Raw genomic sequence first — 17,958 nt, forward strand, 5'->3', positions numbered from 1 at the left:
AAGAAACTGGAAGACCAAAAGCACACAATTTCAACCACTCTACTGGACAACCCAGAGGGCAACTTGAATTATTCTGCAGAATACCCCAGAATTCAGTGTGATCTTGTGCAGTGTGCTGTGACCACCCTCAGGGAGGAGGGAGTGGGAAGTGAAACCACCACACAAAAGAGGGCAGAGAAGATTTTTTTTTTCTTATTCCACACTAGATGAAAAAAAGAAAGAAAAATGATGCAGTTTTGAACTGCAAGCCTATCCCTAAGAGCGCATGTGGCTGAAATCCAGGCCACCTGAAAAACTTCACTTCAGAATTTAAGTTAAAATGAATCTGTGAGGGAATTGCTGTTATTCAAAAGCAACTAAACATATCGATCCTCTCAGACAGAACTCAGCTTCAACTTAGCGCTCTTGGGTAACAGGCAGTCTTTTTTTTTTTTTTTTTTTTTTTTTTTTTTTTTTTCCTTTCCTACAATCCCTAAAACCATAGGACCTGGGAGTTCAGTAGCTGGATTTATCACTCTTTGCCATATCTGGATTGTTTCTCCTTCCTTCTACCTGACAAGCTCTAGCGCTACCCCTCCTTAAGAGTCAAACTTCTTCAAACATCTTAAAAATGTTATTACCTAAGAGGGGAAGAGGGTGGGGAGAGGGGGGAAATAGGTGATGGGGATTTCCTGTGCCGAGCGCCAGAGAGCGCGGGAAGTGCTGCATCACCGCACTGCACACCTGAAACTAATATAACACTGCATGTGAACTAACCGGAATTAAAATTAAAACTTAAAAAAGAAAAAAAAAATTGTCACTTGAATGACTGACTTCCTCTCTACCACTCTTAAGAGATGTCAATGTCAAAGCAAATGATCTGCCCAATTCCCCGGACTCTATATTCCTTGATCTCCATAATTCTAGTTTTCCTCCACCTTACTTTAACCAGTAGCTTTTGTGGTTATAACCACAACCTAGTCGTTACCCATCACTGCCGATATTCCTTTCTTTGGCAACACCTCCTACCTTTCTAGCTTACTGACCTTTGTTCTGAGGATCCAACAGACCTGCGACCCTCATCATAACTTCGCTGTTCATCGCCACCACTATGTCCTCATCTCCCTACTCACTCAGGCCAGAGCCTACCTCCACAACCAGCCCCTAGTAATCTCCATCAGCTCCTTCTGTTTCCATCTGGCTTTCCAGCAAAATTCCGATTTGAGTTAAACTGAGCTCAGTGCTAATTCCAGATCTGCACTGAACAGCTGAAAATATCGAAAGAAAACAAAACTCTAGGCTAACAAGCTTCATTTAAATTTAAACCTCAAATTTCAAATGAATCATTTCTACCTCCCAGCAGCCTATATTTACTTTTGTCAGCTCCGTCTACAACTCTGTTAAGTATGTTTTCACCATCTTCTCTGTCCACAAACATTCAAAAATCTTCCCTACTTCTTATTCAAAGCTGAAAAACTTGCTTCCCACTTCATTGAGATAATAAAAACACTCAGGAGAGAACAGCATTATCTTCCTTCTACTGACTTTCCTTTAACTGCTTTCTCTCCTAACTTCCTTCCAAGACACAGCTCGGCACTTATTTTTATTTCTTCTTTCAAGTCTTTATTTAAATTCCAGTTTATTAACATACAGTGTAATATTAGTTACAGGTGTAGAATGTAGCTATTCATCACTTACATACAACACCTAGGGCTCATCATATGTGCCCTCCTTAATCCCCATCATCTATTTAACCTATCTCTCCACTAACCTCTTCTCCAGTAACCATCAGTTTGTTCTCTATAGTTAAGAGTCCGCTTCCTGGTTTTCCTCTCTTTTTTGTCCCCTCTGTTCATCTGTTTTGTTTCTTAAGTTCTGCATGCATTGGTATTTGTCTTTCTCTGACTGACTTATTTCTCTTAACATAATGCTCTCTAGCTATATCAATGTCATTGAAAATGGCAAGGTTTCATTCTTTTTGATGGCTGAGTAGCATTCCATTGTATGAAAATACATCTTCTTTTTTTTTTTTAACTTTTTATTTTTTATAAACATCTATTTTTATCCCCAGGGGTACAGGTCTGTGAATCACCAGGTTTACACACTTCACAGCACTCACCAAAGCACATACCCTCCCCAATGTCCAAAATCCCACCCCCTTCTCCCAAACCCCCTCCCCCCAGCAACCCTCAATTTATTCGTTTGTTTTAATAGGCTTCTTTATCCATTCAACAGTAGATGGAAATTTGGCCAGCCCCCCATTTCTTTGCTAGATTCCATTCTATCTTATCTGGTCAGAGGTTTTAGAATTGAAGTTATTCCCTCTCTGTTGTGTTATTGATTTTTCTTTTTGTTGAATTATTTCTATTTTGTGTCGATGTGAACACACATACACATGTTATATCACAGCAAAAGAAAAAAGACACTTGACTCCCTTTTCCCTTTCAAATATTGCTCCATTCTGTCCTCCATGTCATATCAAAAGTGCTCAAAAGTCAGCTTTACTCATTTTCTCCACTTTTTCAATCTGTCATTCTTTGTCTTACTTTATTTAGTCAGGCATTTTCCTCCATTTTTTCCATGAAACCTGCTGTCATGAAGTCACAAGTGATCTCCATAATGCTAAACCACTCAGTTGTATGCCCTCATTTTACTCACTTCACTGGCAGCAGTATTTGGCACAGGAAATAGATTCCTTCGACTTGAAAATCTTTATTCACTTGCATTACAAGACACAATCTTCTGATTTTCCTCTTACCTCACCACAACCCACTTCTGATTAGTCCTTGACTAACTCCTCTCTGACTTCCCCAAGTCTATAGGTTATATTGCCTCAGAACATAGGTGTCTGCTTCTTTCCATTTCTATCTACATGCCCCCTGAGGTGACTTTATCTCATCCCTTGACTTCAAATTGTATATTCAACCCTGAATCCTCTCCCTGAGTTTCAAAGTTACATATCCAATTGCCTTAATAACAAGTAATCAGATATTTAAAACATGTTCAAAGCAGAACTGAATTTCCTCCAAGCTGACCTCTTCTCCAGACTTCCCTATCTCAGTAAATGGTACCATCATTCACCCAGGTATTCAAATGAAATACCTAGTAAGTAATTGTGTTTTTCTCCGCATTCCCAAATCCAATATAGTGAGTAATGACCTTCCAAAATTACAAATCATATCATGTTCTTGTCATAATTCTTCAATAGCTACTCATTAAAATTAAACTCCAAACCTCTTAGAATGACACCAAGAATCTGCACAGTCTACCTTCGCCAGCTTGTCTCTCTCCTCATCTGCTAATTCTCTTCCCATAATTCCTAGTACTCAAATGACAGAAGTCCTCTGCTCTTCTTCAACCACACAAGTATCTTCCCATCTGAGGATCTGGCTTTTGCTATTCCTTCTTCTGGAGCATTTTTATTTTTTATCCTCATCTAATTTACTCTTATACATTTGTTACTCTCTCTGGGCCAATATAATTGTCCTCTGCCTCAAACAGTCTGTTTACTAGTCAATAACTCTCTATTCTTTCCATGTTTTTTTTTTTTTCTTACTAGAATTTAACACTACCGAAGTCATATACATTACTTGTTTACTGATTTATTTTCTGTGAAACATCTAAAATATTAAGTTCTAGGATGGTAGGGATTCTGTCTTACTGCTATATCCACAATGCATGAATCCACGAAAACCTGTTCAGGCCATGAATAATACATTCAACATGACATAAAATATATTTAAAAGCAAGAGAGAAAGTCACAGCTAAGCAAAACAAGATTGAATTGAATAGCTCTTTAACAGCAAGAATAAAAGGAGTTAGTAATACAATGCCTGAACTTCATAACTCATTATGACTTCTGATTTTGAAAAATTCTCATTGGAACTTACTAAGTTGTCCCTCTGGAGTTGTCTGCCTACTACCAGTAGTCAGAAAATAAATATACATCCCTGACCCCAGGCTGATATCCTTTGCATTTTTATTCATTTATCCTTAGGGATAACCAGTGTTGGATTCAGGGAAAATGAAGAAGACAGACCTGATGGCTTACTGATTTTGGAGAGTAATGATGGACTTAGAGTTTTCTGAACTAACACAGTGTGTCAAATTGAAAAAGTATTGTGTAAAATAGATAACTAATGAATAAAAAATAAATTATTACAATCAGTTGAAAGTAAGTTGAATCTATTTAAAAAATAAAAATAAGAAAAGTTTGCTCATGATGGTCCTAAAACAGGAAGTGACATGTAATTTTTAGTATGCCAAAAGATTGTTGTTTGGTATACACAATTACAATGACATGTAGAAAATTTTTTAATTTCTATTCATTAATATAAATAAATCTATAGGGTCTTACACAAAATTCTGGTCAACATCTAAGATGCTATCCACTAGTGGTTATTACTACATACCAGACATATTCAAGGTATTTTGTTAGACTTACCACAAAGAAAGTTAGATCTTAAAAAAGGAAAGAGAAAAATAAAGATCACCAAAAGGTAATCTGTATGAGAACTTAAAGTTCCTTATGTGATTACTGAACCCTGAGTATAAGAAAACATGAATTAATCTTATTTGTTTGCAAACTATACATTCTATACTTAAAAAGCACATAATCACAGTTTCTCTTTCACACACACACACAGCCATGAGATCCACCTCAGATTAATCTTTTCTGCTTGAACACAGAATATTTTACTCCCAAGCATAAGTAAACTGATTCCCCAAACAAGATAAAGTATGTGCACAAAAAATTTATTCTTAATTTGAAGCTAGCAGCATTAACACACCACTAACCAATCTCTCAATTTCTCCTGAAACAATATTGAAAAATAGGCTCTTTTTTTTTTTAATAACAACAGTAGAGGATGAATTCATTGTATTTAATAAGAACATGAAGGCTTGGGAATAGATAATTGTTCTTGAGTACATTTTCCTTCAAATGACACCTTGAGACTACTTAACATTCTAGCTTCCTCTTTTGCAAAAAGAGCTAAAGTTGGTGGCTCAGTAGTTGCACACATATTATGAGGAAAGTCAGTAATGTAGAGTTCATTGTCCACCATTTCCATCTGGAATGAAGGATGCAAAGATGTTGAAAGTAAGACACTTTAGGACAGAGAGTTAGAATTAGAAGTATGGACACTGAACACTATGCCCTATTATTTGGTCTGTTTTGCTTCTGAAGAGTCTAGTGTCAAAATGACCTAAACCCACACAAATGGGTGAGCTAGTGAGCCCAGGCATAAGTTGTTTCCTTCTTCTCTCTACTTTTATCACTAGCTCAGGAGGCTTACCTCCAAGTCCTAACATTACTTCTCATCTACTCTGATTTTTGAGTCATTTTGCTAAAGCATTTCTAGGGTCTCCTCATCTATAAAATAAAGAGTTCTGTATGTTTTGTAAGATCCCTTTCAAAACTAATATTCTCATTTTTAATTACATGTCAAATTAAATTCTTATATTCATTTAAGGTTTATTATCCTTACCTTGGAATTAAGCTCATCTAAGAGATAGTAAAATGAAAATTAAATTTACTTATTCAATACTAAGTAAAAGATTGCATGCATGTAAAAATTAGCCAACAAAAAAGATTATTCTATAGATAATCATGAAGATAAGGTATTCTTGATCTGTGACCACTTAAGCAGTGAAGTATTTGATAAATATTCATAAATATGGTGATTATTTAACATAACAGGAACTTTGAAAGTTCTCCTTTCCATCCTCAAGCTGTGCAGAACCCAAGCAGCAAAATATCACCGCAAAAAAATCCCAAATATATTCTATAATTTACCAACTTTATTGATGTTTTCTAAAACAGATTATATTGTGAAAGGAAATATGCTTTACAGTCTGATTCATTTGAGTTCCAGGTCCAGCTTCGTCACTTACCAGCTGGGTGACCTTAAGGAATTAAACATCCACCAATTAATTTTAACTTTAGAGGGTAGAAATTCACTTTCCTTTACAAGACTATATTCTCAGTAGCCTTGGTATATTGCAAATATGTGTTGAGTATTTACTGAAAGGATGAACTTTTCAGACCTGCTTTTTATTAGGCAATGAAGATAATAATACCTTAATGCTCTATTTTAAAACTAAAAAGGAAATTTTCATGAAAGCCAATGACATAGCCCATGGCACTTTGTAGGTGTTTAAAATATAATGATTTCTTTCCTTGACCCAATGTAAAATAAAGCTAGGTCAGGTAAAGAGCAGGTATTTTTCTTAAAAAAAAATACTGATTTTAAAACCAATTTCTATAAAAACAATGAAACATGCCAACATACAGTTTAACATCAATTAGATTTCATTTTAAGGGATAACTCTTAGTGCTATAAAACTTTCCTTTTATTATTCTCTCAGTCCAGCAATTAAAGAGCGCCATTCTCCATGGGCTCTTTTGCGACATCTCATTAATATCTGTGAACAGCGTCAAGAAGAAACTTCTGTTTAAAGCTTCTATATCTAGCTTTGCTAGACACCTGGATCCTCAAGGTTAGAGACAGGGCCTCACATAGAGCATCCGGCTGAAACATATGAAATTGCTGATATTTGGCCATTATAACCCATAGGAATGGTAATTCCACATGGCTCAGCCAGTAGCTAGTCAATAAATATTTAATTTTTTTAAAGTAGGAATCAACCAGTAACTTTACACTTAGTTATTAATTCTTGGCATAAATTATAGAGTTGGCTTAAGAGTGATGCTCCAATATATGATTATAAACATAACATAACAATAAGCTAAGATCATCAAGCAGAATGTCTACCTTATGCTATTTGTTCTGGTAGCACTGAAACTGAAACCCAAGAGTATAATTCCTTGCTTCCATGATTTCCTTTAGATAAGATATTCCCCTCCCTGCCTACCCAACAACTTCAATAACATCCATTTTATCCTGCTCTTCAAGAACTAGGTCAGATGCTACCTCTTCCATAAACCCCACCCAGGCATGCCCTTCCTATGCTCCCACTCTGCACCTCTCTATACACATACCTTATTGGAGTACAGAACTCTGTTCTTATGAGTGTGCTCTGCTTTTACTGAATTTGCAAGCACGTCGTTATTTTACAGGTACACTGAAAGATTCCTTGGTTTCTCAAGGTCTTGCATTTGAAAAATTCGCTGACCTTATTTTGGAATTCCCATATATGTAAATAAGACATAACAATTGACACAGCAAGCCCTTTTCCCACACCTTACCAGAAAAAAAAAAAACAAATAAATTTCTAGATTATATAAAAAAGAATGAGAGATTGTAGGTTACTGAAGATATAAACAATATGACAATTGTCAGCCATGTTTACTTCATTACTAGGTATTATTATACAACAAATACACAACTTACCGGTCTCAGATGTCCTTACAGAGAGTAAAGAAGATAACTGATTGCCATGACCAAATCTGGTATATGACCTGACAGAAATGTTGTAGAGGGTGTAAGGTTTTAAGTCCCTTAAGATTATGTTTGTGGTTGAGGTGTTCTTCATAAATAAGGCATCTATATTTTTATACAGCACTTCATAAGCAACAATAATCCCATTGGGTTTCTCAGGTGGTGACCACTTCAAATTTATTTCACTTGCAGTAACATCAATAACTTCAACATCTTGAGGTGATGATTCTGGCTCTGGGAGATGAAAACAAAATTTTAAATACTGTATTTTTCCATGCTAATTGCTTCAGCCACTAGAGAACATGAGGTAGACAGCAGTAAGCATGTGACACTACTTGCTTTTTTTTTTTTTTAATTAAAATTGCACCTGATATTCTTACCATCTTCTGGAGTTCTCACAAAGATGTCATTTTCTTCAGACAAAGAACTTTCTCCAACATGGGTTGAGGCAGCCACTCTCATTTTGTATTTTGTGTATTTCTTTAACCCTATAATGACAACAGGTAATCTGCTTAAGATCATAAAATAACATTCATGGGTTAGGTTCATTTGACAAAGGACTAGTGAAAATAATTTATTTGGGAGACTGGCTCTCCAAGTGAGTTTCCATGTAATCCCAGTGTTCCAAAATTCCATGGGCTTAAGTGCCTTCCCATGTTGATATTTTACTTCTTTTCTGAATATTAAGGCAATCATCTGAAGCTGAAAAATAATTTTTGGCCCACTGCAAGGACTATGTTGACCTGGCACAAACAGCATTCAACTCAGTTACTTCAGCTGATTTTCACATTCATGCATTTAAAGTTTTTAACACTTTATTTCAGTGTACCAGATAAAAATATTTTCTGGGTTAAGTATGTCCGTACAATACTTGTGGTCTGATTATCTCTCTCTTTTTTTGTAGATAAATATAGATAAAGAAAAACTCATTTAATCAAGGTATTTCTGCACATTTTTCAAGATATCCATGGCAGCACAGCATAAGGAAATCTGAAATATGCAGCACGTGTCCTGCAGTGCTTAAGGCAGAAGGAGATGCCTGTTTTCATCAGAAAAGCAATGTTTTAAAAAAGATTGTTCTACCTGTTATGAGAAAGCTGTTGGCTGTCGTGGTCATCTGGAATGCTCTATTTGTATCCAGTTCCATTGCATAAATGGTATAATGAGTTATCTTTCCATTGGGATATTCTGGAGGATCCCAATATAACAAAATAGATGAAGAACTAATATTTTTGTAGTTTATAATTTGAATGGAGCTTGGCACTTGTAAAGAAGAATGAACAATTAATGTGAACAAAAAGAAAATGTATTACAATGTGTAAGAAAAATATTTGCAGGTAATTATTTCAAAGGAAATACATTCTTACCTTGCTCCTGTGTCCTCACATTGAGAACCGTTGGTGGTCCTTCTCCCATGATGGTGAAAGCAGATACACTAATCATGTGCTCAGTGAAAGGTACAAGCCTCCTGATAACATAAGACAGCTGTTCAGCTGCAATGTTAGTGATATACAGATTCTCTGTAGTTCCTATTGAAATCAGTTAAAAAAATCATCAAAATTATTTTTTGCTCACAGAGTGAAATCTTAAACTTGACTTCACATTAGTCATTAATTTCTCTATGTACTTCTTTATGCAAAATAATGAAGATATGTATGAATTATATATATATATATATATATTATTAATAATACATACATCCTGGAACATGAGACTAAGGTTTTGGAAAAATATAGACTTCTGAAAGGGACTGGCTAAGAATTGCTTTCTGAAATGAAAGATGAGGCAGTAATATCAAATTAAAATGTTATAAGTCAATGCTCTGTTGTAATGTAAATATTATCAAAATGAGAATTATTTGGACTCAAAAATCACCTTACCTTTATTAAAACTCTTTGAGGTTTAAAGTAAACGTGCTAGGGTAACTTACACATAAATATGCCTGAATAAGGATTTCAACAAATGTTAATTTCTTTAAATTAAGAACCTGTGCTTCCAACAATGTTAAATAAAAATTAGGCCAAACAAATACCCAAGGAAACATCTGTATCAGAAATTGTAGGTCTCTTAATTTTTGGTCTTGCTCTGGTCTTTGCCCAGGAAAAAAATGTATCAGTAAATGAAATAAACATATATTGAATACAATGTGATTTTTTTTTTACTAATTCTACCATCATAATATAACATAACACTTTTAATTTGGAATGAGATAATTACCAAATCAGAAAAAAGGCAATGAAAAAAAAATTCTTCTCACTCTTAGAATGACCAAAGAGATCATTTAGATCTTGTGTCGTGTAACCAAGTATTTTTAATTTGCTATCTATGGCATTCTTCTCTTAGAAACAATAAGATCTACTGACCCTGAAAAGCAAGTGTATACACTAATGACATCACCACATCGCTGGGGTCACCTACACCTGTTTATCACCGCATGCACTAGAGTTGTAACTTTCTGACCTATTTACCTTTAGTGACATTTGAAAACCTATTACTCAAAAGCTGCAGAGAGTGGGAGGCCTGTAAATGATTTGAAGATATGTTAATCCCTCCCCATCACACCTGCTTTGGCAACTGTAATAACTGATTGTCTATGCAGCTTGGCCAGAGACTCTAGGGTGCTACTTTCTCTAGGAGGAAGGTCAGATGGGTTAGGAGGGGCCAACTCCTGCCTGTGTGGCATTTCCATTTGCTGCATGAGGTTATCCAACAGTTGAAGAAGAAAAAAAATCTGACTCCAGCTCATGAACCATTAATAACATGGTTGAACTCGAAGTTAAGGTTCATATCTGGGCTAGCTAGGACTGGTGGTTTGAAATGCACTTCAAAGAACATAAAAATTGTACCTACCAATTGCTGAATGCTGGTCTTCAACTCTGTTCCTCACAGGAAAGTTATGATGTGCATGGCTGTTATATATAGCGGAAGCAAGAGAGTACAGGTCTGAAGATATCTCTGCTGAACCCTCAAATAATTCTGCCATTGACTCTACTATGTTCACAGTTTCTGGAGTCATAGGGTCATCTATATACTGCAGTTAAAAACAGACATTTACCATGACTCTAACAGTTACACTTAATAATGACTTCGCTCAAGTATTTAACTTAAAAAACTAGTAACTTTGGAATCACACTTTTTAAAAAGATAATATTATTTCCATGGCTACTGTTTTCCTTTACATTCCCAGATTTCATCCTAGAGCTATTAAATTCCTGCATCATTTTAACACATCCTGATCACTCCATTATTTAAGAGATCAATACTGTATTGTGGGATGAAGGGGATATTTGTTACTGGAGTGAGTTACTTTATTGTAAAATTAGTTGTCCGCATACAGAAGTTTCATAACTAAACTATTTTAAAACTATTCACCCCCAAAAGTAAGTGTTCTGGGCACATTGCCTTGTTAAAATGTGTTTTGCTTCTCTATCTTTGTGTTCTCATTTGCACATGAGGTGTGAGAGGCTGTCATGCTCACTTGATACATCAATAAACAGTAGTTTATCTTTGATCAAGGGAAGTTACAGACAAGAACAAAGCTGCATGGCAATAGCTTTCAAATAGCTTGTCCAAGGCTCTGGACCTAAAGAATATTTTAAGCAACCGTGATTGCTCCTACATCCCATAATGTACTTCACACGTGTCAAGTTCACCAAATTAACCTATACTGAAGAGAAAATATCAGGGGCACATTACAGATAAAGAAAGAAAGAGTTTCTATTGGGATAACAAGATGACTCTCTCCCTTCTCCCTCCCCACACAGCATAACTGATAGAGGAAAAGGTATTTGGGCCAAATACTATTAAGTATTTTCTGTAGTTTTTCAACCTCGGAAATAACGCTAAGTGTTAATCAAAGTAAATGTTGCCTTAAGAGACTTAACAACCAAATGAAATGTGTGGACTTTGGATTCTAATTAGTACATACCTACCAACACAGTCTTCAAAGATAATCAGGAAAATTTGAATATGTTCTAGATATTAGATGATACCAAAACAATATTAGTAATTCTGATACTCATGGTAATGGAATCATTATATGAATTAAAATGTCCATAAGTTTTAGAGATTTGCTCTTAAGTAGGCATGTAGGAGCAAAATGAAGTCTGGAATTCATTCTAAAATATGTCTAAGGCAATAGTAACAATGGGAAACAGCTGATGTTGGTGTGGCAGGATGTTGGTTACTAAACCAAGGTGAAGGACTAATAGGGGGTTATTACATTCTCTTCTCTACTATTATATCTGTTCAAAATTTTCCAAGATAAAATCATTTTGAAAAAAAAAAATTGCAAGAACTACTTGCTTTTGGTCCATTCCTTTTCAAGTTCTACTTCAAAATTTACCTTTTTAAGAAAAGCAAAAATGCTTTTTGCATTTATTCCTTCCCAACTCCATGCTCTCATATCCTCAAAACTTATAATATATAATAAAGGTTTTATTTATGTAAGTAAGTTTTGGTACTCTTATTTTTTTAATTATCTTACATGTTTTGGTGTTGTCTTTAGTCCTAGAGCCAAAAACAGGAAGATAGGCCATTGGAATATTAACTTTTCTGAGATATGAAAGAATGGAGAAATGGTCCAAGGAAATCTCTAGTTCTCCAAATGATGTTTATAAAATAAAATTATCTAAATCTTGTTACATTTTTAGCCAGAAGAGTATTGTGATGGAAAGCAGGGGGACACCTATAAGATCTATTCTAAAATTGTTGCAAAAAGAACTCTGAAAAGGGAACTCTATATGGGACAAGTTAAAGGTCTTCTATCTTCCAACGGCTCACTTCAGTTCTGCCTCCACAAGGAAATCAGGAAGGGCATGAATCACAAACACATAATTCAGAGATGCTCTGGTATTCCAGTCAATAGTTTATGCTTGAAACACACAGCTGTTTCCACTATCAATCAGCCACTCTTTGAGAGTCTACTGTGTACAAAGCACTACAGAAGGTACAATGAATTAGTACAATTTCCCCCTGAACTACAACTTTGCATTAAATCTCCCAATATTTTACACTCCATGTCAGATACATTATTGGGAGTAAAACCACAGCATCCTATCGGTTAACTAAGTTAAACATCTTTGTTGGCAACTGCCATTTCAATGAAAGAGTTGACCTAAATAATTTTGACTTTCTGAATTTCTCTCGAATTCTGATATTCTGGAAAGACCCTTCCTAACTGGGGCGATGATTTGAACCTTGGTTTCACAACAACCCAGAATATTATTTGTTACCACTGAGAGGGCTGTGCCATGAATATTTCCCACACTTCGCCTCTCTTAAAAAGACAGCAGATATTAAATTTTTCAAAGAATAAAAAATAATTATCTCAAGAGCAAAAATGATGGGAAAGAACTAGAACTGAAGAAAGTAACTAGGGGGTGCCTGGGTGGCTCAGTTGGTTAAACATCTGCCTTTGGATGAGGTCATGATCCCAGGATACTAGGATTGAGCCCCACATTGGGCTCCCTGCTCTGTGTAGAGTCTGCTTCTTCCTCTGCCTGCCACTACCCCGGCTTGTGTTTGCTCACTCTCTCGCTCTCTCTCTCTCTCTGTGTCAAATATAAAATCTTAAAAAAAAAAAAAAAAAAAAAGAAAGAAAGAAAAAGTAGTTGGAAGTGGTAGAAATGGACGTGAGAGAAACAGAAGGGAAAAGAAGCCCACTGCAACTCCTAAAGGTTTCAGACTGAGTTAGTCCCAGGCTCTCAACCTCAGTACTATTGACATTCTGTGTTAGATAATGTTTTGTTGTGGGAGGTTTAGCAACATCCCTGGTCCCGACCCATGAGAAGCATCTCCTCAGTTGTGACAAAGAAAAACGTCTTCAAAGATTGCCAACTGGAGAGCAAAATCTCCCTTGGTTGAACACAATTGACTTAGGAAATGTCACAGTTCACCAACATGAAAGGCCTCTCATATGTTACCCAGGAATCTTTGGAATTTATGTGAAAGAATTACAAGTTCCTCAGAGTTAAATTCCTAATCCATCTGTATAAACCAACCCGATTCTACGTGTAATTACCTTCATTATAGCTAATGTGATTTTATTTCTAAAGAAAAAACTCCATTACATCTATCAATTTGGACTCACTGGAGGTCTACTGGGTTAAATTAATGAAACAGTTGACTTATTCTTAAGAAAGCCTTCTATATTTTATTATAGAACATGATTTATGCTGTTATTAAGCAGTGGCAAAAAGAAAAGTCCGCAATTAGTGTATGTTTGGAAACCTAATGGATATTGTATCCTCCTGCATATTATTTGGGTGACAAATCCTTAAGGCTTAATTCTTTTTCTGTTCCTAATGGTCAATAAAGTAAACTTTATCACAAGCATTCCTAAGCTACCCTTGAGTCCTGTCAGCTTCATTCCATAGCAATTGGTCAAGCATTTAGCTGGCTTTCTTCTCATGTTCACCAATGACAAAGATTGAGATTCTTGTGAAATAAATTGGATGAAAAGATGTATCTGTATAAATCACAGAAATTCATAACATTAGGCAGCAAGATGGTGTTTTAGGGGAGAAAATGCTCCAGGATTCTACCAGGAGAACAAGTACAGGATGAGAGCTGACTGAAAATTCAACTTAAGAGCAGTCCATGGAGAGATGACTCAAGGGTTTTACAGACTTTAGTCTCAGTGGAATAAGTCTTGCTAAGAAATTAATTTTATTCTTTGCATTGAAAGAAGTAAGAAATGAACATCAAGGTAGAAAATATTTCTTCTCAAGACAGATCTAATCAAATTACATATGGAATATTGTGTTCAGATAATTAAGAGGCTCATTGACAAACTGGAAAATATACATAGGAGAGTAATCAATAATATGATGGATCCAGAAACCACAGCTGATGAGAAACTGAGGACATTAAGCCTTAGGGAAACGACCATTGTTTTCAAATGATAAAAAATTACACTACTGTGTACTATTGTTACTACTACAAAGAATGACATTTAAAACTACTATGCGTCAAATATAGTGCTAAGTACTTTCACTCATATATCACTTCATTATAGCCCAAAGAGGTATCAAGAGCTTAATTTTACAGTCATCTGTTCAAGTTCACAAAAATAGTCATAGCAGAAGTAGGACTGAAACAGATTTCTCTGGTTCCAAATTCCAAGCTCATACCATGTGAGTCTAGAGAAGAGAGAGGAAACAAACTGGTAAACATTAGAAGAAAAATAGTTCAGTTCTGAACAATTAGAGAACAGAGTAGTTTCTTACTCATCTGTGTATTTCTTGGACCTAACAGAATGCTTGGAACTTTGTAGTTACTTAATAACCACATGCCTGCGAGGTCACAAAGAAGAATATTTTAAAGTTCATAGAATAGGAGCTGTTTTTATGGTAGTAGTTACCCTATTATCAGAGCTGATCAAATATTTTAGCAGAGTCTGGATTCCCAATCATTTATTAGGCATATTATACATGCAATTCATATATAAATTTGGAAGCTGAAATAAAAGTCTTCAAATGTAGGCACCTGGGTGGCTCTGTGGGTTAAGCCTCTGCTTTCAGCTCCATTCATGATCTCAGGGTCCTGGGATCGAGCCCCACATCGGGCTCTTGGCTTGGTAGAGAGCCTGCTGCCCCTTCTCTCTCTGCCTGCCTCTCTGCCTACTTGTGATCTCTCTTTCTCTCTGTCAAATAAATAAATAAAATCTAAAACAAAAGTCTTCAAATTCTGAGATTTAATTTTCTAATATATTCTTCAAGAATTTGTTTAAATATTGAAAATGAAATCTTATACATGTTTCAGCATACTCATATAATCCCTATTTATTAAGAAATGAACAAACCATAAAAGGTCGCTGGAAAAAAAATTTTCAATAAGGATGACTCACTTTCTACCATGGAGCTAGATTTCTTAAATAGATATATACCTTCCCCATCTCTTCTCGATTTTTAGTTACTTTGCATTAGAGAGAAGTATAAATAATATACATAAACCTGGAAGGATTATTCTAATAGAGTGTGAAATATGTAATAGTGGGGTGGGACCGTGTGGTGTACCCACTCTCATGTGACCCCCCCCATTATTCCTACCTGCTGCTGTTCATGCATTTGTATAATTCCTATGGTTGTGTGGGAACTATGATTTGCATATAACCAATGAAACCAGGCAAAGGTGAGAGGATGACATTCCTATGATTACATTGTACCAAACAGATTCCCCTTGCGGGCAGGATGAACTAAATGGCCACTTTGGGAAAATCCTCATGACCATCTTCCTGTGGGAGGCCTTTGTGATCTGGGACTAAGGCTAGCATCCAGTCAAAAAGCTGAGGCCCTCAGTTTTCCAGTCAAAAGGATATTAAATCTGCTGATCAGTCTGGAAATGGCTTCTTCCCAGTCAAGCCACCAGACGAGAACACAGCACAGTCTCTGACCACAATATTACAAGACCCTAAGCAGAGAATGCATCTAAGCTGTGTGGATTCCTGACTCACAGAAACTGTGACATAATAAATTAATATGAGTTGTCTTTTTTTAATAAAGATTTTATGTATTTATTTGACAGACAGAGATCACAAGTAGGCAGAGAGAGAGAGAGGAGGAAGCAGGCTCCCCGCTGAGCAGAGAGCCTGATGTGGGGCTCGATCCCAGGACCCTGGGATCATGACCTGAGCCAAAAGCAGAGGCTTTAACCCACTGAGCCACCCAGGTGCCCCTAATATGAGTTGTCTTGAGCTTGTGGCAAATTGTTATACGACAGTGGAAAACTGATGCAGTAAGACAACAATAGTCCAGGCAAGAGACTATGCAATCCAGAGCTATGGTGGGGACCCAGGAATGAAATATAGATGTATGAATTACCCTTTGGAGGTAAAAATAGCTGGCTTAATCTTGAATGACTACTCAACGTTCAGTATAACCCAAGTCAGAGGTAACCCCATGGTTTTGAACTTTTACAACAGAAAGAGTAACAAGGCCATAATCTGAAAAGAGAAGTATCAGGCATGTAAAAGCACCATAAAGGCCTTTTCAGTGCTCTGAAAATGACCTTCACGTCAGAGACCTGTGGTGTTCCAGTCCAAAGAGTAAAGGAATTCTAAGCCTAGTAATTTGGTATCTAGGGTGCAAATTAGTCTCTTTCCAGACTTCATTCTTCATAACTGAAACTATTGTCTTTCTTCTTGTGTGTCCCGTGGAAACCTTCACAGGTCTCCATCGCCATCCCCGGATCTGTCAAGCCATCGGTTCCAAGCTGTATCCCATCTTTGTCTCCTCCTCCTGGTCATTAACCAGACCATTATCCATAGAAGGATTTTTGTTTGTTTGTTTGTTTGTTTTATGAGGGAAAATGAGTTTAGATGAGATAAACCCTGACAGAATCTCTCTACAGATGGTTGCCATTAGGAATAGAGTACCAGAGAAAGACCAGAGTAGAAAGCAAGGCAAAGGGATTATTCAGGTAGGAAGCTGTGATTGAAACCGTATGATCATCAAAAGAGACTGTAAGAAGAAGGCTGAAAACAGGACTGGCTGGAATATGTTTATAATGAAGGAGTTAGAAAGTTATAGGAGAACTAGCTGTTTCATTTTTATTTGTACTATACAAGAGCAAAGTTTTTCAAAGTCACAGCATATGAAAATGGAGGAAGCATGAGGCAGAAAATAATCAAAAAGCTGGAGAGTAGGAGAGAAGAAAAATGGATTTTGGAGGAGATAATAAAGATGGGGACACTTAAAAATATATAACCACCTTATTTGACACTTAGGTCACTGGTGACTTCTAACAAGATTTCAAAGACTTAGATAATTCTTATGAAAGAGTGTGGAGGCCATACTTTGAGAAGTAGAAGAGCAAATGAAAAGTAAGAGCCCTTATCTGGTATCAAGGTCAAAATGAAGCATAATAAATGAATACACTACACCGAGGTTTTAACTATTATTTCCCCTACTCCTCACCCTATAAGGTAGGTCTATAAGCTCTGCTTTAAAAATGAGGGTACCAAGTCTCCAAAAGTTGACTTGTCCGAGGTTATAGAGCTAGTATAAGGCAGAGCCAAGGCTAGAACCGAAGTCCGTTTGGATTTAGAGCCTCTGCCATGTCTCTCTCCCAAATCAACTTCCCAAAAGATGAACCCAAACATCAGTCACATGGGAAAACAGAAATATCAGTAATAGACCTGATCTGATAAAAAAAAGATACCATCATAGAAATAAGGAGAAGTAATGTGTTCTTTTATTGAGAGAGGTCAAAGAAACTAATAATGTGTATCAATCAGAGCAAAAGTTTCAATGCCGTGATTAATAATCACAACAGTTTACAATTATTTAGCATAGCACTTATTACATACCACACACTGTTCTAAACTCTTTTGTACACATTAACCCATTAAATCCTCATTAATACTTTTGTTATAGGGACTCTTACAATCTGTATCTTTGAGAAGAGAAAACTGAAGGTCAGAAAGGTCAGGCCAACTTTCTAAGGTTAAACCAACCGTAATTGACAAAACCAAGGTTTAAACCCGAGCATTCTGCCTCCTAGAACCATGCTCTCAATCTCTCTACTGTAGAGCCCATTAAGTGACCAGGATCTAAACCCAGATTTATAGGACTCT

The 17,958-nt window shown here is 36.2% G+C and overlaps 1 protein-coding gene across 1 annotated transcript in view; it reads right to left on the bottom strand.

Moving 5' to 3' along the window:
* The window catches only part of PTPRQ (protein tyrosine phosphatase receptor type Q), a 193,453-nt gene that overhangs the window by 154,616 nt on the left and 20,879 nt on the right, over positions 1-17,958 (bottom strand). Inside the window, exons 10-14 of the mRNA XM_059402405.1 lie at positions 10,233-10,413; positions 8,750-8,911; positions 8,466-8,645; positions 7,763-7,870; positions 7,335-7,616 (exon numbers count right to left, since the gene is read on the bottom strand). Coding sequence (XP_059258388.1) covers positions 7,335-7,616; positions 7,763-7,870; positions 8,466-8,645; positions 8,750-8,911; positions 10,233-10,413 — 913 coding nt within the window. The remainder of the gene's footprint in view (positions 1-7,334; positions 7,617-7,762; positions 7,871-8,465; positions 8,646-8,749; positions 8,912-10,232; positions 10,414-17,958) is intronic.

The sequence above is a fragment of the Mustela nigripes genome, chromosome 6 (assembly GCF_022355385.1).
Source record: "Mustela nigripes isolate SB6536 chromosome 6, MUSNIG.SB6536, whole genome shotgun sequence".
NCBI lineage: Eukaryota > Metazoa > Chordata > Mammalia > Carnivora > Mustelidae > Mustela > Mustela nigripes.